The 16,300-nt window shown below is 41.0% G+C and overlaps 1 protein-coding gene across 1 annotated transcript; it reads left to right on the forward strand.

Moving 5' to 3' along the window:
- The first annotated feature begins 2,783 nt into the window (after positions 1–2,783).
- On the forward strand, positions 2,784–10,236 carry RPL7 (ribosomal protein L7). The gene is made up of 7 exons (XM_026115186.2): positions 2,784–2,922; positions 3,909–4,011; positions 4,515–4,681; positions 5,329–5,466; positions 5,840–5,949; positions 7,119–7,329; positions 10,171–10,236. The coding sequence occupies exons 1-6, from the start codon at positions 2,909–2,911 to the stop codon at positions 7,325–7,327; spliced, it is 741 nt and encodes a 246-aa protein (XP_025970971.1). The 5' UTR covers positions 2,784–2,908; the 3' UTR covers positions 7,328–7,329; positions 10,171–10,236.
- The last annotated feature ends 6,064 nt before the right edge of the window (positions 10,237–16,300 follow it).

Here is a 16,300-nt window from a genome sequence, read left to right on the forward strand (position 1 = left end):
GTGGCGGGTGCCGGGTGCCCGTCACCGGCCCGCGCCGGGGCCCCGCGCCGCTCCGGGGCGTCTCGGCGGCGGCAGCTGGGCAGGGCTTCGAGGAGCCCCGCCCCCGGCCCGGGCGGCCGGACTACATGTCCCAGGGTGCACAGCGGCCGCGCTCCCAAGCGCCATCTTCAGGGCAGCGGCCGCCGCCGGGCATCCCTCGCCACAGCGGAGCGGAGCGGAGCGGAGCGTGTGCCCGGAACGGGCCGCAGGGCCACACCACGTCGCCTCGGAGGAAGCGCTTATAATGGTGGAGTTTAGGTTAGGAAGGCGTGAAACAGCGCTCGTGCTGGCGGCGAGGAGTGCGCAGGAGTTGCAGAAGGCCCGGGCTCGGCCGGGTTAGGCGGTGCCCGCGGAAGTCCGGCGGCTTCCAGGGGTCCTCTGCCACGCTTGGCCCTTAGTCTGCTGTGCCGCGGAGTTCTTCGCTGAGCCGTGAGAAACAGTTGAACAAAACACCGTTTTTTTTTTTTTTTGGTCTGTCAGCCTACAAACGTGGAGGCTATTAATATATAACTAACCATAGATTAAAATGAAAATTTAGGAGTGCCACTGCATGGAATGTAATCTTCCCTGAGATAACAAATCTCACTTTCTGGAGGTTGATATCCTATGGCCTCTCTCACCCAATACCAGGAGCAAGCTGCTCCCTCATCACCTATCTGCTCTGGAAGACAAGTAGCAGTGTGCGACCTTGCCCTTTCCCACGTATGGGTAATGCTCCTGCAACTGCCTGCTCCTCTGAAGATACGGGTCTGTAGGTGTATGCCAAAGAGCACTACGCTCCATTTTCCTCTGTGCAGCTGCCGGTTTTCACAGAAGCTGTAGGAACTTTGTGAACCCTGTCTCTCAGATTTAGCAGAAATTTGAGTTCAAAAGTTTGGGAGTGACGGAACAAATGAAAACGAACAGACTAACACATGATTGCAGAAATCTAATTTTTAAAAAGATCCTGTATGCCCATATTCTGATCCACTTTCCTACTGGAGAAAGTGCAGACAATGTCCTCCTAATCCAGATAGTGTAGGTGTTTTATTGTACATTTGCTTGCTGCTAGATTTTAATTATTCCTTTTATTATAGTTTTAATGGGGGTCTAGTGATGTAAGTATCTATATTAGCATAAAGTAAGGGCACTTTACAACAATTAACATTATTCATACACGTGTTATCAATAAGTGGCTACTTATTCAGTGCTACCTAGGATGTTTCATGTTGTGAATAAAAAAGCAGATATAAATAAAACCAAGAAGTACAGAAATCAGAATTCATCATCCTTAGTCCAACTATTTGCTCTTTTTCTTAAACTGAATGATTCTTTGCTTCTCCTAATTACACTGGTTTCACTTCTTCTCATGCACATGCGATCATGATTCATGAGAGGTTCCTGGGAAGGTGATTTTAAGAACTTATGCATGTATTCATAAGATGAGGGACCAAGAGTAGCCCCAACAGAGCGAATAAGTAATCTTTAGCAACAATCCAAAAGAAAAAAAAATGTCGTGTGACAAGCAGTTGTTAGAAGCAGCGCCTCCTTAACTCTTTTTCGTTTAGATCCTCACAACTTTGTACGATGAGCTGAAAAGAAACATGACTTCATAAAAAATAACCTAATAAAAAAGTGTCTTCAAGTTTGCAGTCCCTAGTTCACAATATGGCCCAGTAAAGAACTGTATAGTCATAACTTAGAGGATGACACAGAGTTGGGACCAGGTAAGCGGTTTGGGTGTTTAAGTCAGCACTGCTGGTGAAATCAGTGCTTTGCACACATGACTTGGTCCAGCTGCAGAAATGGAAATAAACCCATGAAACTTGGACTCTTCTGCTGGAAGCACATAAAACACATTAGAGTCCGTGGGATTAACAGAAGTAGTACAGTTAAGAATGCACATAAACATTAGCAGGTTTAGACCTTGCTTAGGTCTTCCTCCCACTCTCCTCAGCATCAAGGCTGCCAGATTTCAAACACAAAGTACAAGGCGTCCCCCCATGTCTCACTTGCCACCCTGCTCCTTGCGGCCTGCTCCGGTGGCTGCCACAGCCAAGTGGGCGGCCAATCCCGCACACACCGCTCCCTATCTCCCCCCAGGCACCTCCTGCCCCCCCCAGCCCTTCGGCCCCTCGAGATGCTGCGGCCGCCCAGCCAGCGCTTATGGGCTCCCGGGGGAGAGGAAGGAGCCAGCAGAAGTAGCATTTCCCATATCTCAGCCTCAATCCCCCATCTGTATTAAAAGCATACGGTGAAAGGTAATATCCCATATGCTTTTAATACAGGATACAGGATTTAAGGCTGAAATACGGGAAATCCTGTATTATGCGAAATGCCTAGCAACCCTACCACAGTCCCGAAATAAAGCACAACAGGGCTGGCTGCAGACTGCACCCTGCATACGTTAACACAGCCAAAGCCGCACGCGTAATTAATGCAAAATTGCCAATTATGACGAGGAAAAAATAATTTAAAAAATGGTTTGATCTATTTTGAGAGGGCTTTTTTCGGTTAACCCCCGCCGCCAGCAGCGCTCGGCCCGGGCCGCCCTAGGGGCCGCTCCCGCCCGTGTCGGACTCTCGCGGCGGCGGCCGCGGAGACCCCGCCGCCCGCTGATGGGGTCGCCTGGAGGCCCGCAGGGCGCAGCGGGGCACACCGCCACCGCCAGCACCTCCACCGCGGCTCCCCGCCTCGGGGCGGAGGCTGCCTCCCAGCCCGCGGGCTGCTCGGGCACGCCGCGGCCACTCCCTGCCGGCGCGCCGCGCCCAGGCACCGCCGCGGCCACCCAAGCGCGGGGTCCTGCCGGCTCCGGGGCCCTGCCTGCGCAACGCGGCGCGTTAAAGTGGGCGCTGCGCATGCGCGGGTTCTCTCTCTTCCGGCGCTGATCATGGCGGATAAGGAGTGAGTAGTGATTCTGTCCCGCGACAATCCGCCGCCATCGGCGGCTGCTGCCTCCGGCCCGCGTCGCCCAGCGGCCCGCGGGCGTGCTGCCCGCCGCCTCCGGCCGCTAGGCCTCTGCCAGCGCCCGCGGAGGGCCCGGACGGCCTGGGGCCGGGAGCGGCGGGAGGGTAGGGCCGAGCGCGGCGGGGACGCGGCCGTCGCCTGCCGCCTCGCCTTGCGTCGGCCGCGGGCGGTTGCTGCCTGGGCGAGCGGGGAGGAGAGCTGGGCAGGGAGAGCCGGCCCCGTGGCGAGGGGCGGCTCGGTTCCTCCTGGCCTTGCAGGCCGGCAGTGGCCGCAGAGCTTGGTAGTGTCTACGCTAAGATGCGCGGCCTGAGTGGAGAGTCGTGCCCGGGCGTGTGTGGTGTAGAAGTTAGCGTGAGCTACTTCTCTCTGAATGCCAGTTTTGCAAGCCCTGTATATCATACGGCATTTAGAAAATACTTTCGAATTAAACGTGTCTATTTCAATTTAAATCTCAGACTGCTATCAGCCTGGCCCTCCCCTTAAACCAGCTGTTGAAATTTCTTTTTATTAAACTGAAAAAGATTTGCTGGAATAAGACCTTTTCTGACTATAGACTAGAAAGTGACTAAGATAAATACTTTGATCTCTTAAATTGTGTCAAACTGCACAGTTGGTATATTCTATAAAAAAAACAGTCTTTTATAAGTGCCCAGAAATTGCACTGTAACATATGCTGGTGTGCAGCTCAACAGTTGGTCAGACTTCCCTGTCTTTTTGTAAAAGATGCTCTGTTGAGGCTGCTTTAAGGTCTTGAATCTCTGGTAGCAGAGGGAACACAACATGCAGTAACGAACTGGGTCAAAGCAGTGAGGCTTGTGCAAGCATTGTATTAAGGATTTGCACACATTGGTGTTTATAATGTGCTACTTCTACTTGGTCTGAAGAAAGTGGGTTTTAAAGAGTGTCTTTGTCTTGTAATTTAGAGCAAAGAAGGTGCCACCTGTTCCAGAAAGCCTCCTGAAAAAGCGACAGGCTTATGCAGCTATAAAAGCCAAACGTCTGAAGAGGCTGTTGGCTCAAAAGAAGGTGAATCTCTTATGTCTTTTTGCATGAATTGATTATCTGTTCTGTAGGCAGGTCAGTGGAACATCACTACTTCTGATATAAAGCAGTAGAGGCCTGCTTTAGGTCTGGCAAGTTCATATTTTCTTAGCATTTTGGTGTAAAGTACTGTCCAAGTAGGAAAAAAAAATGGTGCGTAACAAACTGACTGTGGGCAGAGTGAATGCCAAGTGTACAGTTGTCTATAAGCTTAAAGTGAGTTGCCTACAAGGCAAGAGATTGCAGTCTTTGTGAGGGTAAGTGTGGTGTATAAAGATACTGTGTTTGATGTAAAGGAGAATTACTGTGTAATAGAGTCCTAATTCTCCAAAATATCATTGAAAGTCATTCTGAGTCCCATGGTGTGGGCAGGTGTTCCTTTAATGTGTTATCTGTGGGGAATTCCAGAAGATGCTATGTTATTTGAAGCCAGCTTTGTTGTGTTAAAAGGCATTATGTAATCTTAACTAACTTTCAATTAATTTCAGCTTCGTAAGGCACAAAGGAAACTCATCTATGCAAGAGCTAAAGCTTACCACAAGGAATACAGGCACATGTATAGACAGGAGATCCGTATGGCCAGGATGGCCCGAAAAGCTGGAAATTACTACGTACCAGCCGAACCAAAGCTGGCCTTTGTGATCAGGATAAGAGGGTAAGATTTAATACAGATGGAAATACTTTTAAATATGAAAGCACTGGAGATGCTGTGGCTTTTATCTGTCTGTTTTGAGGGCCTGCATAGGTTAATGAGTCTAAGCTTTCCACCAATAGCTTGGAAGGTTGTTGGCAGTAATGTCAAATATGTACCAGAGGATTATTTAATAATTAAGAGTAAAATTATTTTGCTGGGCATGTATTTCTCCCTTAGGATTACTGGTAGGAAAAGGCAGGACTGCAAATATGAGGCGATTGTTTTGTTTCACCTTAAGCTTGATAAAATTATATACCAGTACACAGTAGCATTAAGTTTTTAAGTGTCTTCCAGGAAACTAAGGAAAGACGTGATTGAAAGAAATATATTCAGGAGAACACAAGCATAGTTGGTTCTAAATAACTTATTTGAGTGTATTTGTTATTTAAACTCTTTTCATGAGGTTAGATCAGCCTTAAGCTTACTACTGAAATATATAGATGTAGTAAATAATAACTTACTGCACTTGCTTTCTGTAATTGATAGGATGGTGGTACATTTAAGATGGGAACAATACTATTGCTTTTTTAATCTGTTACTGCTTTGATGATACTTAGTGTTTTCTGGGACATAGACAATTAAATGAAACTTCTTTCTGTGCTTTCTAGTACCAATGGTGTTAGCCCAAAGGTCCGTAAGGTATTGCAGCTTCTTCGCCTGCGTCAGATTTTTAACGGCACGTTCGTAAAACTCAACAAAGCTTCTATCAACATGTTGCGGATTGTTGAACCGTACATTGCCTGGGGGTGAGTGAAATGGTCAGTTTTATCAAATTAGGATGCAGGTGTTGCATCTGCACTGGGTCTTGCACTTTGCTACACTAGATTTGCATGTTTCCCTTTTGTTTAAAATGTTTTTTTAATGTTCTATGTACTTTCCCTGCTTAGAACTGAAAACATGATGAAGTACAAAAAAAGTATTGTTTACTACCTGTAATTACACTTTCATACCAGTGTTGCTGGGATTTCAGTACAAGTAAGCTTTACTTCCATGTTGCTTTTATATTTACCTTTGGGATGTGCCAAAATCACTTGTTATGGAAACTTGACTTTGGGATGTTAGTCTGGAATGTAAGCTGCGATATTAGTAATTCCTGTCTTTACCTGACTCTTGTTTCAGTTATCCCAATTTGAAGTCTGTGCATGAGTTGATCTACAAGCGTGGTTATGGCAAGATCAATAAGCAGCGCATTGCTCTGACTGATAATTCCCTGATTCAGAAGCGCCTTGGTAAATACAACTTCACTTTATAACAAACAAACAAAAACTTCTTACATCTGGATGATTTAGTTCTAAGCTGGACAACTATTCCTATTTCTCTTTGGAGAGTAGTAGTGGTTTTTAGTCATCTCTGCTTCTGTCTTAGCATAATGCAAAGCAGACTGTAAGTAAATTTCATTTAAAAGTATTGAAAATCAAAGTGAGATTCTGAACAATTGCATTTTAAGTTGTTGCATTTACAATTTTAAATATGAAACTCCTTGATCTCTAACAAGTATTAACATGATCTTTAACATATTAACAAGTTGATGCATCTCAGTAATGAGCAGGTGCTGCAGCAAGAAAGAATCTCATCATTAATAGCTTTGAAGTTTCAAATTTAGTATTAGATATTGCCTTCATCTTAATGCTCTGGTGAACTAGCTTTTACATTCCTGTCAGAGCAACTAGCCAATGGAAAAAAGTTAATATAAAAATACATATATATAAACAAAAAAAATGATCACTTGTAGCCAGGAAATAGACTTTGCTCTAGGGAGGCTCCTTCTTTTCCAACTATGTTGGAAAGCAAGCACTGAAACTGTTTTCAGTGCTTGCTTTGTGTATCACTTCAAATTAGATGGCATTTTGTTTGGTGCTTTTCCAGTGCAATAGATTGTCAGATTCTAAAGGTACCAGCAGAATGCTGGCAGGTCTCTGTCTGAATCATCTGCCTTTTTAAAAATTGTAGTTCACAAACTCATGTAACATGTCACTGAAGACTGTAGAAAGGCATTAAGCACAAATGCTATTTGGATTATTCAGGAGCATAAATAGCTAACTGAATTTCACTGAGCTGCATATAACTAGCATTCAAGTATATTAATTTAGTTTTTCTTTGAAGAACACAGCCTATTTTCTACTAACTTTGTTTCACTTTTGCTCCTGATTGCCCAGTACTCAACAGTTGGGCCTGATGCCGCTTGTCAAATGTAACAGGGAAATAACATTGAATTAGCTCTAGCTAATCCATTTTAATTGGGAAAGTATGTCATGTGTGTCTTTACAAAGTGTCTGCTTTCTGGCTTGCTCAAGTTTATCAAATTGAATCAATATGATGTTCATCATAACTTCATAATTTTTAGCTTCTGTCATTGACACTGGCTAGCTGTTTTGAAAATAACTTTCCTCAATTTTAGGAAAGCATGGCATCATCTGCATGGAAGATGTGATCCACGAAATTTACACTGTTGGCAAGAAGTTCAAAGTTGTGAACAACTTCTTATGGCCCTTCAAGTTATCCTCCCCTCGGGGTGGAATGAAGAAGAAAACCATCCACTTTGTAGAAGGTGGAGATGCTGGTAACAGGGAAGATCAGATAAACAGACTCATAAGGAGAATGAACTAAAGGTAGGGTACTACCAAAAGTTAATGTTAATACCCACTGTTTCAGCTCTGGTATGTGGACTGCTGCCTTTATTGCTTGAAGATTCACACTTAATATGTATGCACTCATATTTGGATGGTCCCTTTCATGTAAAGCTGTTTGGACCCTACAGTATTCTGACTTTATTTTTAGATCTTATTAAAACTTAACCAATTGGAAAGAAATTAAATCTTGATTATAGCTGATATCTTTATAGTCTTTAACTTACCAGTAACATGTTTTGAAACACTTACTTGGTTATTGTGATGGGAATGTTGATGTTGGCTAAAACTTTCAGTCCCAGTTAATGAACTCTTCATATGGTCATAAGTCTTTTGTGACTATGGATACAGTGTTTCTTCAGGTTTTGTGACTACTGCAAAAAGTGCTTCTATAGGATTGAGAGAAAATTCTCAGCTTACAAAGTTTTAATAGCCTAATCTTTCAAATATTCCAGTTTCATTAAAAACTAATCAGTTTAAACTTTCATGATAACACAGGACTGCCTTTTTGAAAGACTGATTTGCCCATTTGAATTGGGATGTCCTTTTGGAATGGGAATGTTTCTTTCCTGTTTCTTGACACATGACTTACAGCAGTTTATCAGTGACAGCTGAGTCCTGAAATTTGTATCTGCTTCAAAAAAATCTGTCCTATCATTTGTCGTCATTCTGCCCTTCCTGCTTTGAGAAATCTCTGCCATTCAATCCCAAAATTGTTTTGCAGAGTATTTCCCATTGCAAGAAAGGTGGAGAAAAAACCCACAGTAAACCAGCTTTAATGTTGCACGTACTGATTTTTCAGTCAAGCATAAAAGGCTTTTTTGATAAGGTAAATAGACTAGAATTTAGGAAGCCTTTGCTGCAGCTGTTGACATTTGGAAAGACTGACAGGCAAAGATCAGTTTTCCCAAACAGATAATGGGTAGTGGTAAGGTTTTACAGCTTAAAGTAAGTGCAGTTATTTGGATGAGTTGTTTTCAGAAGTTTATTTTTCTGAAGGGAGTTCCCTGCTTTTTTGAAGCCTTTTTAATGCTGTTTCTTTTATAGCCAACATGGCATAGCAAATAGGGCCAATTCAGGTCTGCTGTGTCTGTCTCAAAGAGCTTAGGATGGCCTATGAAATGCCTCCTTTCATTTGAGTGACTGAGCTGTTTCCTTGAAGTCATAAATGCTCTTTGTGTAGGCTGTTCATGTGTTCCCTTTTCCCCCAGCTTGTTGTATATCGCTTTGTCTATTCTGTCTATGAACCTGCAGTGTTTTAGAGAGCTGGGTACATGGCACATGGAAACTTATGCTCTAGGAAAATATTGGCTTGCTGAAGACACTGTTCCTATAAAGATTAAATAGCCTGTCAATGGGAAGAAGTGGATAGCCTTGAGAACCAGGGTTCTAACACTTGTATGTCCAGGGTGGTATTGTGTTATTCATACTAGCATTGTAGAAATTTTGCTGCTGGTAGTACAAACTATTAGATGTTGTAAGTACTGGCAAATGTTTCATTTAAAAGTTAATGCATAACCAAGACTGGAAAAAACTAATTTTGCTTAATGTTCCTACCTGGTTTCCCAGGATAGGATAGAAACTACAATTTTTAATTGAAATCCTGCAGCTTTCTGGTCAGCAGAGCCATGCTTCCTTTCCTGTCTGTCTTCACTGAAAAATTTGTGAAGTATATTAGCAACCCTGAGTTTTCAGGAGCCTTGATGTAGGAGGAAAGCTCATAGTTCACTATTGCAGTGGTTATAAATGTCTCTGAGGATTAGAATATTGGCAGAGAAATTGCAGGCATCCTCAGCTGGTTACTCATGATTTTGATTGGATTTTAGCTCAGTACCCCAAATCAGTAGCTGAGATCAGGGCTTTATTCCATCTTTCAGTTTAGTACTTTGCAGATTCTGCTTATAAGCAGTTTTGCTTGGGGCTCAAACAAACATGCTTCTCTAAAGCTTGTATTAACTGTTCTTCTCTCTTGGACTTGTTTGTCTGCTATTTTTCTACTGTTCTAAGTTGATCATATGTTTAAAATACAAGTACTGTACATTTAGACAACAGAAGAATGTTGTATGTTCTGCTGATGTAATGGAAGCTAGAGCAGTAGGCACAGATGGGGTATTGTCACTATTTTAAATACTGCCTTTCTGAAGGGCCATGTACCTGAAGATGAACATTCTCCCCCCCCCCCCCCCCCATACAAATGTGGTTGCCTGCCATTTGTCTTTATCACTTAAGTGATGGTCTCAAATACATCAATTTTAAAGAACTTGTACTAATTCTTTCGTGTAGCTTGGGAAAAGATTAGGGCATAATAATTGATACTGCTTTTTGACAGCTTCATATTGGTAAAGTACTGAACTTCATTAGCTCTTAAGGGAGCTTTAAAGGCATGTGCCTCAAGTTTCATTTTTGCTTTAATTCTTGTATGTAAACAGTCCCTGAAACTTACTGAAAATAGGGTTATTGAAAATAGCAGGAGATGAGTACATACAGTACCTTAGTATGTCTTAAAATATCAAGTTCCCACCTGTTAAGCTGTTAAATAGGAAAATAGATACCAGTAATTCAAGGTAACAGGCGTATCCTGTTAGTCCTGGCACTTAAAATTGGTGTTTTGAGTGAAGAGATAATCAGTATTGAAGTTGTTGATACTTATGTGCAAGACTAGTGAAGTCTAAGGCACAACAAAATAAAATTTGTGGTTAGTATATATGCTTATAGCCCACACTCTACTGTAGAAATTTGTGAACTCTGCAGGTTGCTAAAGTCATTTCAGATATCTACAGGTCTAACTATACTTTTTGTTTGTTTGTTTTTTCCCTCTTTTAGATTCAGATGCCCAGCTGCAATCTTTCCAATTCTGGTCTGTTAATAAAACCATCTTGCACAAAACAATCTGTCATCTCAACTGGTCTTTTCTTGTGATCCTTTTTTATAGTGATGTTTGTTGCTAGAGTAACCTATTTTAAACTAAACACCTATCTGAATTCACATTGTATAGATAATACTGTTTCACCTTTACTTGGAGGGATGGGGAATCTGGAAAGATGTGTGCAGGCAAGGGTTAATTTCTGAGTGGAAACAAGTATTTTGTCACTGACTGCACTTTTAATATCAACACAACTAACTTCTACCTTCTGAACTGCATGTTGCTGAGTGGACAAGATTCCTACTTAATCGTAGTGCTTTGGAAAGCTTTGTAAATTTTTTTATGTGAAAATTAGTCAAGGGTAGATCAATTCGATTAGCATTTTAAGATTCTGACAGATCATAGTAATTGCATCAAGCTTGAATGACTTCAAATTGTTTTGTTTTAGCAAAGGAAATGTGAAACACTTCATAACATTTACAGTATTTACCAGTTTTATCCTAAACACACTAAGTAATTCAGCTTTACAAAATCTGTTTGCAGTGTGTTATTTTAGATATTTTAGAAGCGGAAGCCACAGGATTCATGGAGGATGTGAACAATAGTTGCTAATCTTCAGGTCTAGCAGAATGCAGATTAGAAACCCAGGGGTTGGTAAAAATGCACACTTCTTGGCTTGCATTCAGACTGACTTTTAGTCTTGGAAGCACTTCACCAAAAGATTCATAGCCTGCTGAGACATTTAGTAGAACAGATCAACAAGCTGCATCTGTTCTGACTGGAGACATTTTTCTGACAACAGAAGCTTGTTAGCACTTACAGACAAGCTGTGTTTACATATTTTATCAATGAAGGATGTCCACTTAAAAGTTCCTGGCACACTTTTTCCCCAATTCTTACAAAACCTTATTTCTACGCTTTAGTTTGAAAAACGACATTTAACAGCAAATGCTAGTTTTAAGTGATTAAATAACTAAACTCAGGAAATTAAAGGCAGTGACATAGCTGAGTACTTTTATTAATGTTTTAGGACGTTGGCAAAATACTTGAGCATCAGATGGGTCAGACAAGTTCTAACATCTAAAATTAAATGACAAATCCAATGCTGTGACTTTGGAGCTCCTAAATCAATTAAGATTCTTGTGTCTAAATATGAAAGTAGTACATGTGTCCATTTAAGTTAATTGTTGCACTAAATCAGAAGAATTTAGCAGTTCTGTACAAATTTTCTGCAAGTAACTAGACATTACTGATACAAGCTTGAAAAATGGATTTGCAAGTGAGTGAGGTGAAACTGTTTACTTCATTTGTCAAGTTTCTTTGTAAAGTGATAAGCATTATCATTTCCAAGAAAAACCTTTTTATCATAAAGTTACTGAATGAAAGGCAAAAAATCTTACTGTGCAGATGATAACAATATTATCTTTACAGGAAAATTCCCTTCTTGTTTTGATCTCTTAAGAGTACCATATTAATCTTTCTCACTTAATACTTTGTGCCCAGCAGAAATGAAATTCAGACATTGGTAGATGACTCTGAAGAAGGAAAAAAGTTCAAAAAAAATTCAATACCCTCACTCTCTTAGATTGGCAAAGCATTTCCTTTATTTTGTGTTCCCTTACGGTGCTTTGATCTCCCTCCCCCCTTGACCTATATGCACTTTCTAGTGGTGAAAAAAACTGTTGAATTAGCATCTTGCCAAAAAAGCATTGCTTGCATATACTGAAGCAGCACAAATGGATAGCGGATTTCATATCTTAGGTGTACATAGAGGTTAAAATAGAAATTCAAGAAGTTAGTGCTGAAGGACCTCACTTGTTTTAAGAATGTCCCAATGTCCTAAATCCTGTTGAAAGAGTGCTTATGCTAAAGCATTATTGATTGTGTTCATGGTGCTGAAGTAAATCATTTTACATAGCATTATCCCAGAGTGCCTTTCAGAAGTAGATAAGGCATGGTGTGGACACAAATGTTAAAGTGTAGCTGTGTTAAAGCTAGTAATCCTACATGGTTGGAGGAGTTGATCACCTTTTATGCTGGCACAACTTTCACTATTTTAGTTGCTTTTCAGGCATGGCCCATAGTATGCAATTAGAGAAGAAAACTCATGCTGTAATAGTTAAGGTCAGAATTTGCACTGCAACTGAGGCACAATCTATGTAGACAATGCATGAAGAGTACATTTTGGAGTATTTACAAATTAATTTGAGATAAAAATGTAGCTTTTGAAAATAATCACTTGGTCCCTAAAGAATAAATAATACAAATGATTTATTGAGCTTCCATGATAAAGATCAGGTTTTTGCAAACGTGCTGTTACTTTCTCACTGTTGTTATTCTAGGACATGTCAGCCCCTGGCAGTTAAGAACATTTCTGTGAACTCTTAATCCTCTTTCAGAAGGGCCATCTTACCTTTCCTCCTCTCTCAATCTCAATCTGTTCCCCCGCCTCCACCTCCCCAATAGGAGCCAGAAGCTTTACCTAACAGCTATTTGGGAAAGCAACAGGAGACTGTTCTGAAACATTAACAAACCCCAAAGTTTTCAGGCATGCTAAGGTTTATAGGCTATACACTTAATTGGTATTCCATTCTTTGCTGGTGTCCAATTCATGCAGCCTATTTCACTATCACCAACTGTAAAGTCATACTTTTGGAAATGGAATGGGAGCCCATCCCAAGAATCAGTGTTTTGAGAGAAGATTAGAAGACATGATGGAGTCAGCTTGAACATAAGCTCCCACTTGGCCAAATGCAATTCTTGGATGCATTAAAAAGGGAATATTAAATGGTATGGGGGAGGTTATATTACTTTTGTTCCAGTAGTGCTTACACTAGTGCCAAATGCAGTATCCAGTTCTTGCGCCAAGAATCAAGAACATGTTTTATGATACTCAAAGAGCTTAATTTATTCAGTTTAAACACAGACATGGTTATGAAATAAGTATCTAGCTATAATTGCCTCCATGGAGAAAAGTAGTTTGATAATGGAGAGTTCTTTGATCTAGCAAAGGTATAATGGGATGAAACATCTTGAAATTGAAGCTAGATAAATTCTGGCTTGAAGTAAACAATTTTAATGGAAGATAATTAGCCACTGGAACACTTAACCAACAGTGTGCTTGATTTTTTTGTCAGTGATTGTTTTGGAATTGAGGTTTTTTGTTTTTTTTTTCTCTCCCATAAAAGATATGCTACACATCTAACAGATTTGCTGAGGACAGTCCTAGAGTCTCTGTTACTCAACAGAAGTTAATAAATCCAATTCAAGCTCCTTGATTACAAATGAGATCTTTGTTTTTAGGGGTCTGGCCACTCAGAGTGGAATTCAGAACGCTTAATGGACCTGTACTCCCTTACCAGGAAAATGGTACATGTCCTTCATGAAGGAATTTAGATTAATGTAACACACAAAGTAGAAGGTCACCTACTTTGAAGCAGTAAGCTGTGTTCACGAGAGGAATGGTAGGATTTCGTGTACCTTTTGGGGGCTTGGTTGCTTCTGTCTGTTTTGAATCCAGATCTCTCTAGAAGATTGAGGCCTGTGAGTTTTTTTAGAGCATTAAGCAGGGCTGGCTGTCAGTACTGAGTGCCCAGCCAGCAAAGTGCTTTCCTTGGTTCATACAATAATTAGTATAATCACCTAGGAAGCTAGATGCACGTGTTTTGTGTTCACCCTAATGGACAGGTTCAAACCAGTTCTTCTATCTCCAATTTGCCACAAGATGCTGCTTTCCACAGACCTGCAGGTGAGAAAAATCTCTGCACATTGCTCCTTACTGAAGCTATGCCATTGTACGGAGAAGTGCAGAAGTCCAGGACAGGGAAAAGACCCTGATTTTAATTTACATTGGGAAACTCCAGAGTAGTCAGAGATTTGAAAACAGTAAAGCTTAAAAAGGAACAAAATCTTAGTCTCACAAATCCTTGGCAAAATGTTCTGCTCAACTAGTTTCATTACATGCAAGTTGTGGAATTTTCTTCAGGGATGTTTAACATGATTTTTACAGTTACCTTTGTGAAGATCCCATTCTTTTTGGCATACTTGTTTTTCTAAAAGCTTGTGGACCATAGTGGACTCCTCCAGGCACCTAGGATTCCTAAAGCAGCTTTTCCCTGCCTAAATACAGTTTAGATGTTGGTAGGCTCTTATATGGAGTGGTTTTGCATGTTCCCAGAAGTGCAGCTTTCCATGACTGAAGAGTTTGAAAAATCAAAGCTGAGCTCATGAATTGTGGGTGCTAAGAAAAGGATGTTCAGAAACAATTTTCCACACAAACCTCCATCATTTTTTTGTCTGTTCCTAGATGATTATACCAGCCATTTCTAGCCTTACCCATGGAAACTAGAAGTACTTATGACCTCAATCAGAGTGCAAATAAGAACAAATTTTGAAAGTTCAGAATTCTAAGCAAGTTTCTTTGAATTATTTTTCTAAAAATAAAAACCTTCACAAAAGCAAGTTTTTAATCTGCTAAGTATTTCTTCACATTAAATGACTCGTTGCACCAAATATCGTCCATTATGAAGAAATTAGGCAGTTAGCTGGAAGGAAACAATGAGAAACAAGGTAGTGTATGCTCACAGGGCCATGTGGTATATATGGGGAGGAAGCCCCACAAAAAATGAAATCTAGAGTACAGGAGGAAAGGGGAGCACAGGGAGGTATAAGCAGCAGTATTACTCTTCACTTGCTTGGCACTGTTTTGACGATGTAGAGAGCCTGTATATCCAGTTTAACTGGCCAGCATGCCACAAGCTTTATGTGCTTCCCATCCTGAGCTGTTCTAGCAGTCAAAGATGGCATTTTGTACAACTTAGCTCTTTTGGGGACTGCATAGAGCCTGGCTGTGCCATAGCAAATGCAAGCTGCCTAGGCACTGCAGCAGTGTTGGCAAGATCTACCCATGGCACATGTTTCCACTCCTACTGCACTTTGCTGGGAGCTATGCAAGGATTACCCCACTGTCCCCCACTGAGGGCATCTCAGTTATCCAAAATATTATGCTTCTGTTTTACTTCACAATAAAATTCAGTTAAATTTTCACACAGTCACCGAAGGGTTGAGGTTGGAAGGGACTTCTGGAGATCATCTACTCTAAACCCCTTGCTCAAGTAGTGTCACCTAGAGCACAGTGCCCAGGATTGTGTCCAGACGGCTTTTGAATATCTCCGAGGCTGAATACTCCACATCCCCTCTGGGCAACCTGTTCCAGTGCTCAGTCACCCTCACAGTAAAGTTTTTCCTTATGTTTAGACGGAACTTGCTCTGTTTCAGTTTGTGCCCATTGCCTCTCATCCTGTCACTGGGCGCCACCCTCTTTACACCCTCCCTTCAGATACTTACACACATTGGTAAGATCTCCCCTCAGTCTTCTCTTCTCCAGGCTGAACAGTCCCAGCTTTCTCAGCCTTAAATTAGTTTTTCAAGTCTTGATCATTCTGAATATCTCATATATAGAATACCACAGTAGTATCTAATAACTTTAGCACCATGTATATTTAAAGTTCTGATACTAATACATCATGCATCATTAAAACATAAGGCCTCTAAGATAGAAGTTAAAAAGAAGTAAAAAATAGTCAAAACTATGAAAATTGGATTCTAGCAAGGCTCTAAGCATCTCTAATAACTTCAATACCAGAGTAGACTCCTTTTTTTCCCTTTAACTTCTTTTCCAGGTATTATTTAGCACAACTGAATTGTAAGAGAACAAGTGTAACTAGTAAGTTGTAATACTGTAATTTTTTTATCAGTCCTAATTTTATAATCTTAACTTTTTTTAATAAACCTGAAATTGTTTATTTGCTGTAACCTTCTACTAATGAGATGTTCTGAGAGGTGAAAGGAAAATCGGGTGAGACACTTCTTTATATAGATAATCTACCAATATACTCAATATACTCCCCCTTTGTGGGAGAAGCTGGCATGATTTGGAGCAGCATAAATAGTAAGTGACTGTTCAGTTGTTTTTAGTTAGGTATAGGAAGTGTTGGTTATGTGCTAAGAAAAAATTAACCTGATTATGTAATAGTGTTTATAACATGCTTTATTCTACAAGACTGTCACAGAGGAGCCAGGATGTAAACG

This window comes from Dromaius novaehollandiae, chromosome 2, assembly GCF_036370855.1.
Source record: "Dromaius novaehollandiae isolate bDroNov1 chromosome 2, bDroNov1.hap1, whole genome shotgun sequence".
In the NCBI taxonomy this organism is placed as follows: Eukaryota; Metazoa; Chordata; class Aves; order Casuariiformes; family Dromaiidae; genus Dromaius; species Dromaius novaehollandiae.

What these genes read in the sequence shown, in the direction of transcription:
- RPL7 (XM_026115186.2), top strand. An exon ending in GGCTGTTGGCTCAAAAGAAG is followed by an intron (nt 4,012 to 4,514) that starts GTGAATCTCTTA and finishes AATTAATTTCAG; the next exon opens with CTTCGTAAGGCACAAAGGAA. An exon ending in TTTGTGATCAGGATAAGAGG is followed by an intron (nt 4,682 to 5,328) that starts GTAAGATTTAAT and finishes TGTGCTTTCTAG; the next exon opens with TACCAATGGTGTTAGCCCAA.